The 11,365-nt window shown below is 39.8% G+C and overlaps 2 protein-coding genes across 2 annotated transcripts in view; both read left to right on the forward strand.

Annotated features, from left to right (window-relative positions):
• LOC107750727 (mucin-2-like) overlaps positions 1–4,803 on the forward strand; it is a gene marked incomplete at its 3' end in the record, with an annotated part of 19,410 nt that extends 14,607 nt beyond the window's left edge. Inside the window, exons 23-26 of the mRNA XM_016566244.1 lie at positions 1,921–2,107; positions 3,376–3,736; positions 4,164–4,167; positions 4,478–4,803. Coding sequence (XP_016421730.1) covers positions 1,921–2,107; positions 3,376–3,736; positions 4,164–4,167; positions 4,478–4,803 — 878 coding nt within the window. The remainder of the gene's footprint in view (positions 1–1,920; positions 2,108–3,375; positions 3,737–4,163; positions 4,168–4,477) is intronic.
• Positions 4,798–11,365, forward strand: part of LOC107750715 (intestinal mucin-like protein) — a 9,482-nt gene continuing 2,914 nt past the window's right edge. Inside the window, exons 1-9 of the mRNA XM_016566228.1 lie at positions 4,798–5,292; positions 5,477–5,651; positions 7,785–8,032; positions 8,125–8,308; positions 9,732–9,942; positions 10,029–10,204; positions 10,392–10,461; positions 10,697–10,797; positions 10,949–10,980. Of these exons, the coding sequence (XP_016421714.1) occupies positions 5,510–5,651; positions 7,785–8,032; positions 8,125–8,308; positions 9,732–9,942; positions 10,029–10,204; positions 10,392–10,461; positions 10,697–10,797; positions 10,949–10,980 (1,164 nt within the window). The 5' untranslated portion in view covers positions 4,798–5,292; positions 5,477–5,509. The remainder of the gene's footprint in view (positions 5,293–5,476; positions 5,652–7,784; positions 8,033–8,124; positions 8,309–9,731; positions 9,943–10,028; positions 10,205–10,391; positions 10,462–10,696; positions 10,798–10,948; positions 10,981–11,365) is intronic.

Genomic DNA, 11,365 nt, shown 5'->3' on the forward strand with positions numbered 1-11,365 from the left:
TGCTTGCACAGGTTCTGCGCGATCCTCTTCACTAATATCCTCTGCTTCTCAATCGGGCTCAAATTGATAAGCAATATAGACGACGTCATTGTTTACAATACAACCGGAGCACATGCTGCTATGTTGAGGGGTGGGACGCTTAGACGTGCGCTAGAGGCGGTTTAGCCAATCACAACACACTGGGCCAGCTAATCAATCAGAGCCCATCGTGTATTTCTGAGGGAGGGGCTTCATAAAAGAAGGAAATGATCAGCACGTTCAGTGGAGAAGGGACAGAGCGGTGTGGAATAAAGGTAAATTATGTGGAAAATAATGCGTTTTTTAACAAAAGAAGCATTAACACATGTTAGACTGCACCCCATAAACACAATCAAGCCTATAAAAAAAACAGTCAACCACCCCTTTAAATGTGATTTTTCATGCAGATTCTGAATCTTCAGCTAGTGTTTTCACAAAAAAAAAGATAATGTGAATGAATTGATTGCCTGATCGTTGCTTTAAGTGATTTCTTTCTTTCAACAATGTACTGCAGTTTTATTGTATTTCATTTAGTTCAACTGTACATGTTCATACTTATATCCATGTTTCCATATCAGCTGTGTACTGTGACTACTACAATAATGGAACAGATGATTGCACATGGCATTACAGTCCTTGTCATACACCTTGCTACAAAACCTGTCTCAACCCTAATACCTGCAATAACAGTTTACCCAACCTGGAAGGTGAGTTGTCATTCGGTGCACACTAGTTTGCATGTTTGAAGACTGAGTATGCATACTGAGTATTTCTTGACCTTATATTTAGTGATAAACTGGGATTAGAAATGGTTCAAGGAACAAAAACATTAATGAACAACATTTTTGGTGGAAAGTAATAGAAAATGTTTTTGTTATATTGTTGTAAAATCATTATATTTAATTTCTGGTAACTAGTTAAGAATGTTTTAAGAATGTAAACTTAAGTAATTATACCAATATCTATCTCTGTCTCTCGCACTTCTCTTTCTTAAACACTTTCTAGTTACAAAACAACTCCGCAATCTACAAGTAAAGACAATATTTGTACATTAAGCATTTATTCCTGCATAACAGCCCATTATGGGCAATGTTAAGGGAGCTTAACATTGCTTAATGTATTTAGTCACTGTTTTTGGAGGATCAAAGCACCATATGTAGCCTGCTGTGTACAGACATATATGGTTTTTGAGTTTTACATGTAAGTTTTTAACCAAAAGGCGCTACAGACTTAATGTAGTGGTAGACATTAGGGTTGGGCGATATCTACCAAATTGGCATCTGACGATGTCTACAGTGCAACATCATGATGGACGATGACATCGGGTAAGGGGGGATTTTCGTCCACATGCAGACCAATTTTTTCCCTCCACGTGCAGCCCAATTTTTGTGACCGAGTGGACGGTCCACGTACAACAGTGCAGACACAAGGTGAATGTTGAGACAAGATCGTGTCAAGATCGTCCGTCCGCACTCATACGCGATTGAGTTTACTTTGAAAGCTGTGCGGAAGTGGCTGGTGAGAGGATTAAAACATTAAATTGAATTATTATTAGGCTATTTTAATTTTATTGTAACATATTTATTATCCAACACCTGTTCAACATCGTGATGTCTGTCAGCCATCGGCGATGGACGATGGCATCATCTATCGGCCCAACCCTAGTAGACATCTAATTGATAAAAAGATACAGACAGATGGTTGACCACAGTATATAAGTGTGAAGTGTACGTTTTATATTAAGCAAAAGTAAGAAGTTGCCTTAATAGCTTAAAAATGATCAATATGGCATTTAGGGCGTTTTAGAACTTAGTAATATAACGAGTGTTTGAGGGAAATTTGGCCCTTCTTGGTCATAATTTTAGTACAATATGTATTTATTTATTTATTTATTTATTGCAGGATGTTATCCAAAATGTCCTGAGGATAAGCCAATTTTTGATGAGAAAAATCAGATCTGTGTGGAGGAATGTCCAGTGATAACAACATCAACATCTTCCCCTATAACAACAACTTCCACAAAGCCTACTACAACTGAATCAACCACATCATCTACCCCTATACCGACAACTACCACAAAGTCTACTACTACAACAACACCAGAATCAACCACATCATCTACCCCTATTCCAACAACTACCATGAAGCCTATGACAACAACAACAACACCAGAATCAACCACATCATCTACCTCTATACCAACAACTACCACGAAGCCTACTACAACAACACCAACACCAGAATCAAACACGTCATCTACCCTTATACCAACAACTACCACAAAGCCTACTACAACGACACCAACACCAGAACCTACCACATCATCTACCCCTATACCAACAACTACCCCATTTTCATCAACAACAGCTGAGACTACGTCACCATGTATTATATGTGAGTGGTCTGACTGGATTAATGTATATAATCCTGCATTAGGGGGATATGATGACTTAGAGACTTATGGAAACATTGCAGGAAGTGGAATAAAAATCTGTGAACAGCCAGAACATATTGAATGTAGAGCTGTGGGCGCACCTCACATGAGGTTTGAAGATTATATTCAGTCAACAAATCAAGTTGCCCAATGCAATGTATCATATGGATTGATGTGTAAAAAAAACAAACAAACTCACCGCCCCTATAAATGTGTTGACTATGAAATACGAGTTTACTGTTGTTACATATGTGCGTCACCAACACCAACAATTTCCACAAAGCCTACTACAACAACAGCATCAACCACATCATCTACCCCTACACCAACAACTACCACGAAGCCTACTACAACAACACCAACACCAGAATCAACCACATCATCCACGCCTACACCAACCACTTCCATAAAGCCTACTACAACAACAGGACCTACCACATCATCCACCACCACACCAACAACTACCACGAAGCCTACTACAACAACAGCATCAACCACATCATCCACCCCTACACCGGCAACTACCACGAAGCCTACTACAACAACAGGACCTACCCCATCATCCACCACCACACCAACAACTACCACGAAGCCTACTACAACAACAGGACCTACCCCATCATCCGCACCTACACCGACAACTTCCATGAAGCCTACTACAACAACAGGATCTACCACATCATCTACCCCTACACCGACAACTACTACAATGCTTACTATAACAACAGGATCTACCACATCATTTACCCCTACGGCAACTACCACAAAGCCTACAACATCAACAGGACCTACCACATTATCTACCCCAACACCGACAACTACCACAAAGCCTACCACAACAACAGAAATATTACCTCAACAGAATCAACCACACCCCCTACCCCTACACCAACTACCATGAAGCCTACTACTACAACAACAGCAACAACACCAGAACCTAGCACATCATCTCCCCCTACACCAACAACGACCACAAAGTCTACTACAACAAAATCAACAACATCACCTACCCCTATACCAACAACTACCACAAAGCCTACTACAACAACAGAATCTACCACATCATCCACCCCCACACCGACAACTACCACGAAGCCTACTATGAAGCCTACTACAACAACAGCATCAACCACATCATCCACCCCTACACCGGCAACTACCACGAAGCCTACTACAACAACAGGACCTACCCCATCATCCGCCCCTACACCGACAACTTCCATGAAGCCTACTACAACAACAGGATCTACCTCATCATCTACCCCTACACCGACAACTACTACAAAGCTTGCTACAACAACAGGATCTACCACATCATTTACCCCTACGGCAACTACCACAAAGCCTACTACAACAGAATCCACCACATCACCTACCCCTACACCAGCAACTACCACAAAGCCTACTACAACAACAGGACCTACCACATCATCCACCCCCACACCGACAACTACCATGAAGCCTACTATGAAGCCTACTACAACAACAGCATCAACCACATCACACAAAGCCTACCACAACAACAGAACCAAACACATCATCTACCCCTTCACCGACAACTACCACTAAGCTTACTACAACAACAGAATCAACCACATCACCTACTTCTATACTAACAACTACCATGAAACCTACTAAATCACCAGAACCAACCACATCATCTACCCCTACCCCAACTCAGTCTGGATCAACGACTGAATTAATAATTCCTTCTACTGAAACAACTACCACAAAGCCTACCACAAGTACAGAACCAACCACATCATCTACCCCTACACCGACAACTACCACTAAGCTTACTACAACAACAGAAATCATCCACCCCTACACAGGCAACTACCACAAAGCCTACTACAACAACAGGACCTACCCCATCATCCGCCCGTACACCAACAACTTCCATGAAGCCTACTACAACAACAGGATCTACCACATCCTCTACCCCTACACCGACAACTACTACAAAGCTTACTACAACAACAGGATCTACCACATCATTTACCGCTACGGCAACTACCACAAAGCCTACTACAACACCAGAACCAACCACATCATCTACCCCTACCCCAACTCAGTCTGGATCAACGACTGAAATAATAATTCCTTCTACTGAAGAAACAAGAAAAACAACTCATTCAACACAAGAACAAGTTTATAATACAACAAGAGTAACAACTACTTTGAAGCCTATTACATCAACAGAATCTACCACATCACCTTCCCCTACACCAACTACCACAAAGCCTACTACAACAACAGAATCAACCACATCCCCTACCCCTACACCAACTACCATGAAGCCTACTAGTACAACAACAGCAACAACACCAAAATCTACCTCATCACCCACCCCTATACCAACAACTACCACAAAGCCTACTACAACAACAGAAGCAACCCCATCACCTTCCCCTATACCAACAACTACCACAAAGCCTACTACAACAACACCAAAAACACCAGAACCTACCACATCATCTACCCCTACACCAACAACTACCACAAAGCCTACTGCAACAACAGAATTAACCACATCATCTACCCCTACAACTGCCACAAAGCCTACTACAACAACAGAAGCAACCCCATCACCTACCCCTATACCGACAACAACAACAAAGCCTATTACAACAAAATCAACCACATCACCTACCCCTATAACAACAACTACCACGAAACCTTCTACAACACCAACACCTACCACATCATCTTCCCCTACACCAACACCTACCACAAAGCCTACTACATCAACAACAGAATCAACCACATCACCTACTCCTACTCCTGCATCTACCCCTACACAAACTCCGCCGTACGACTGTCCTGAATGGAAAAAAAACGTATAGTTTAATACTTTCTTTTAATTGACAAAATAAAGGTGTTGTTATTCTTTCTACATGGGGAATGTATTTTTATGACTATCTATGGTGACATTTAAATATTCTAATGAAATCAACATTGTCTACACTGCAATTTTGCATTTATCAGTCTCTCTAATTCTGTCTCACTTTTCGTTATCACTAGACCAACGAGACCTTCTTCTTGTGTAACTGCACCATGGCGAGGTGCATAAAAGACAACATCATTGAAATTATCCAATTTGAATGCCCTCCACTGCAGAACATCACCTGTGAAAATGGAAAAAAAACAGTGCTTGTCTATGATGAACACCACTGCTGCCAATATTATGCATGTGACTGTGAGTAAACTGCTCTTTGCAATCTTTACATTTAATTCTGTAATCATTTACTGACTGTCATCTACTGACAATGCCAGATTAAAGAACACAGATGCAGCCAGCTCATTTCCATAATGAGCAACACAATCTACAAGAGCATCAAAAATTTGTGGCTTGGTAATCGATATTTTCAGATAACGTTGACATTCCACATAAATTAACACAAATGGAGAAAATGTTCTCACTTCTACCATGAGCTCTCTGTTCTCTCTGGTGCCTCCTCCAAGCAGCAACTATCACAGCCATGTCAAGTGCAAGATTGGTTAAGACATGCTTTTTTGGGCATTAAATAATGGCACAAATACCAGTAAATTGACTACCACAAACCTTATTATGGTGGCATTCACACTGGGCTCGTTTGCTGTGGTTCGAACCTGAGTGCGATAGTTCCCGGCACCCCCCGCAGCGTTGGTCTGGTTTCACACTCTCTTAATTCTATCGAACCCCAGTGCATTTGCGGTCATCTTACGTCATCACAAACGTGCAGAACATATGATAGATAACAGTACGTAGGTCAATATATTGTTTTTTTAATTCATTTGTTGCTATTATACACAGCAGAGTAAACGACATAGGGGTTTACTGTATGTGCGAATTACCATTCATTTACCATTCATTACACTGCAGGCTCACTCTCGCTCGAATCCAAGATAAATCAGCAAAACTATCATCACTTATATGTGTTTTATTGAAGAAAATACATTGTAATCAGCTAAAACCCGAGTCCGTGTTGCTTTCATATTCATGCTAACTGCGCCACAGTTCGAGTGCAATCGAACTCAGACCACATCCTTCAGGTAGTCTCGGGTTCAGTACCCCGGTGTGCACCCGCATTTGCATGACAGCTTTAACACTAGCCAAATGTACCGAAATCTGACGTCAATTGAACCCGGGTGCGCACCAAACGTGCTAGTGTGAAAGTGCCCTGAAAGTGCCCTACAGGCCCAGATTGGCTAATCGGGAGCACCGGGAAAATTCCCGGTAGACCGGTCTGTTTTTTGGCCGCGAGGGCCGGTCATGCCACTGCTATGGGGTTGAAATATGGATGCCCGTATTTAAGGCATCAAAGAAGCGTCCCATATGAAAGCTATAACACAGTTTGTCCCGTATTCGCAGGCATACGCCATATGACCACCAGACCATATGAATAACAAATTCTCAATTGATAATTAATCATTATTTTTGTGCACATGGTTGCAATAATAGCCGTTTTAGTTAAAAAATGTAAGTGCATAGACGTTTCATAGACGTTCAGTTGTTATGCTTTCAAATTTCTTGCCATTTGTATGTATGTAATTTCACAGTATTTTCACCTCCTAAATTACTACACTAATTGTGTAGTCACGATTTTATAATGGTACAATTTACTCAGGCTGATTACTTTTTTTTTTTTGTATGACATTAAAATTCTTTTTACAATATAGGTTAAGCAAAACAAATGTGATTATTTCTGAGAACTTTTTAACTGCAGGCAGACATTATGGTACAGTAGGCCTACAAATATTTTGTTGGAGATATGCGAGCAAAAAATAATAGATTAAAAAATGTATAATAGAAAGCGCAAAGGCGGCACTGAAAAGGCCAGTAAAAAAACAACAAACAAAAAAACAAAGCTGTAGAAAAAATATAATGAATTACAAGTCTGTAGAGAACAGTGCGCTATTGCAGACTTATATACTGAAGTTTTAATTACATTATTGTAATAGCTATAGTCAGTCGTGAACTAAAGTGGGCCGCTCTAAGGCATGAAACTCCAGGGCTGAAAATGACTCCCACTCCAGCCCTGGTGCCCTAAATCACGCATGATTCATTGAAATATTCTTCTCCCTTAAATTTCGCATCTGAAACTTCTACAAATGCATATGCAGTAAGATCAGCCACAAAAATTACTGTCCACACCTTTCATTGCTTATTTTTCACTGAATGCCTTTAGTAAATCCTGACAGTAGTTTTTTTTAATGCAAAAAGAAGGTTTGCGCTGGCACAAGCTGTTAGTACATCTGGCCCTTAGTGTTTGCTAAATTCAAGTAGCTTTTTCAGTTCAAATTATTGAATGCTGTTTTTGTCTTTATTTTTCACACTATCCTATTCTAGGCTTTTGTGAAGGCTGGGGTGACCCGCATTATGTCACATTTGATGGACAATTCTACAATTATCAAGGAAACTGCACTTATATATTAATGAAGGAAATTAGGCCTCAATACCATTTGGAGATCTACATCGACAGTGTCTACTGTGACCCTGTTGAGCATGTATCCTGTCCCAGATCTATTATTGTGTCTTACAACAAACTAGTCATAAATCTTACGAATAACAATCTCATAGGAGGTGCAGACCTAGAGGTGAGACTTTCTAGATTTGGAATGAATAACATGCTTTGTCTGCATTACTAAGTATCCTAACATTTTCTTGTCATTGTCTCCTGTCATAACAGGCTTTTGAGAACAATGTAAAGTTACGGCTGCCATATTCTCGTAATGGTGTGAGAGTTATAAGCTCAGGCCTAGACTTGATCCTGAGTATTCCACAGCTGGGTGTTAATTTAACATTTGGAGCTACTGGCTTTGGCATCAGTTTGCCATTTGAGCACTTTGGAAACAACACACAAGGTCATTGTGGTAAGTCAGCCACCCCCATATTTTTGTATAGATGGTGGATGTGGATGACAGTGGCGGACCATGCATGTCATGATTTTATAAATATTATACAGAAATGCAGTATAACAGAGCATTGCATCACAGACAGTTATCTCATGTAATGAGAATGAATGCAATTACTAAAGCAAGAAACCCAAATAAGTTGCCACAGCTGCACAACGTACATCATCTCTAGCTGAAGCATTAACCTAATAAAATGACAAAAATACAGTCCACCCGATGTTCTTACAGACATTTATTCACTTAAACGTATTTATACCTTGCAAACAACATTGGTAAAAAACAAATTATGTGATTACATATGTTTTAAAGTTGACCTAACAATTTAACATACTCGTACGGCTTTTCGTCTTCACGAGTCTCCCCACCGGTCTGTCAGCGCGCTGCGGGAGGAAAATACTAGTTAGCACAGCTTTACTGGGAAAGTGAGCAAGTAACATTCAAATAATTCATACAAAACAATGAAACAAGTGTTTACATGTGTTTTAACGTATCCTAGCTGCTGCGGCCGGGAGGAAAAGGCCGGTTAATACAGTTTGACTCGGAAACTGAGCGTATGAGATATGCTTACGGAAAATTAAACGTAGCTTTATATCTTGCAAATAACATCAGAATAAAACGCATAAAGCGAAAAGTCAAAAAATGAAAATGAACCTACCGTACTCTCGTGGTTTTCTTCTTCACGATGAGTTTATCACAGAGCCATTGCCGAGGAGGTGTGTGGTTGTTTTTCGCGGTCATTTACTACTGTATTTAGATTTACAGTAGGCAAATATTTTTCCAGAATGCACTGAAAATCTACTATAACATACTGTACACAGCGTATACAGTAAGACACCCGAGAAAACAGTAATAATACGGTGAAAACAAAAATGATTTACTGTGTGCTGTTTAGCTCTGACTACTAGTATGCTCCCTGACCATCTAATCAAAGGACGTGAAAATGCTGATGTTATTGTACGCCTGCTAGATGGCCCCGGTGTCGCCAACTTGAAATCTGATTGGTTAAAGCAACGGTTTCCTTGCCTTTTATTTTAAACTACAGACGCCAGCACTGTTGATTCTGAAGGCCTTAAGGCAGATTTCTTTGACCCTGGCAACACGATTGCTGAAATATGATTGGACAAAAGCTCTAATATAAAAATACACTACTGGAAGCAGCGCAACCAAGAGAAACGCTATGAAATAACGAGAATAGACTATTGGAAAAAATTAAATACACATTTATTGGAAAAATATATTAAAACTATGTCAGTGATTCTGATAGTGTTTAGGCCAGCAGAGAAGGCTTTGCTATCCCTGACAGCCCACCACTGGTGGATGGTATACGAGGGATTTTTTTATTCATTGTCCATCTAAATTATTCCAAATAATTCTCACTAAGGAACATGCAACAACAACAAGGCTGATGACTGCATGATCCCTGGAGGGATCTTGGTGGACGACTGTGCAGTGATGGCGGATTACTGGCCAGCCATTGGGGCGAATTATGAAATTTGCACTCCACCAACTGCATTATATTCCGCCTGGGATAATACAAAACTTACATCTAAGCCTTGCCAGGCTCATCCTGACTGCAACCTCCTTGATAGCGAGTGAGTGGATTCTGTGTGATGTTTTTATTATAAATTTCAATATATGGAGCTTCCGAAGTGATATTTACTACTACTGCCTTTCTCAGGTTGTTCAAAGCGTGCCATTCCCATGTGTCCCCCAAAAACTTCTTTTTAGCATGTGAATATGACAGTTGTCATATGAGCAACCCTGCTGTGGTGTGTACCAGTCTTCAGACATACGCAAGGGCTTGCTCTCAATTAGGGATCTGCATACACTGGAGGAACTACACTTACCTTTGCAGTAAGTTGCATTTTATAAATGTTATATCAAACTCTTTCTTTAGGTTTCTCCAAATTGCTTAACTTTCTGTTGTAACTTTCTGGCTTTAAATTCTTTTTTTATGTGAGATTTTTGATCTTTGTGATCCCAGACTTTTGGAAGCTATTGAGATTATTTAAGTGCTGTATTTTGTCTTTTCTTCCACCAGATATTGAATGTCCAGTAGATAAAGTTTTCAATCCTTGTGGCCGAGCTGAGCCACCAACCTGTGCTGATATGTATGCCCATTTATCCAAATTTTTAAATAATTAAGACATTTGTGGATATGAACGTTTACTGTTTTAGTATTGTAAATTGAGGGATTGGAATATGACAGACATGTACTTGGGAAAAAAAACACTCTTATTATGCAGTTTAAGAGTTAATAAAACTTGTTATGCAGATGTTTATTGGAATTAATCTTAGATGATATGTGTGTAATAAAAAAAAGTGTAAATACTTTTTTAATTGCAGACCTGAACAGAACACTATTACAATGCCCACAGAGGGCTGCTTCTGTCCTGAGGGCACATTACTCTTCAACAAGAAGACGGATGTTTGTGTGAACAAATGTGGTGAGAAGCCTTTTACTCAAGTTTATGTGCATGCATAAGGCATTCAGCTTGAGAAGTAAAAAAAAGTGTGCCTTTGTGCATCATCCTGCATACCTTAGCTGCTTTTCAAGAACATATCTGTCTTATGTTGTTCTTCTCTTTTTGTTTTGAGGATGCCTGGATGCCTCTAGAACACCACGTGAGGTACGGCGGGGTTTAACAGTTTTAATTTAGCAGTTTACACAATACTAGAATAATTTCATTTCATAGTTCTTAAACTTAAAGGCCATTCAGCAATACACTGTGGCAAGCTCACTTACAAAAAACATCCAAGATGGCAGATGACATGAGAAAAATGTGAATAATTAGAATTCATCCTCATAAATCATTCAGTACCAAAATGTATCAATAAAATAGTTAGCACACACGAATATGGCATGAAAATACTATGCATTTTTATGCTTACCAGAGTTCAATTTTGGATTAGCAACATACTTAAGCCTAGCTCATATAAATTCATATGTGACCCTGGACCACAAAACCAGTCTTAAGTTGCACAGGGATATTTGTAGCAATAGCCAAAAAAAAA

This window comes from Sinocyclocheilus rhinocerous, unplaced genomic scaffold, assembly GCF_001515625.1.
Source record: "Sinocyclocheilus rhinocerous isolate Xijiao unplaced genomic scaffold, SAMN03320098_v1.1 scaffold1143, whole genome shotgun sequence".
In the NCBI taxonomy this organism is placed as follows: domain Eukaryota; kingdom Metazoa; phylum Chordata; class Actinopteri; order Cypriniformes; family Cyprinidae; genus Sinocyclocheilus; species Sinocyclocheilus rhinocerous.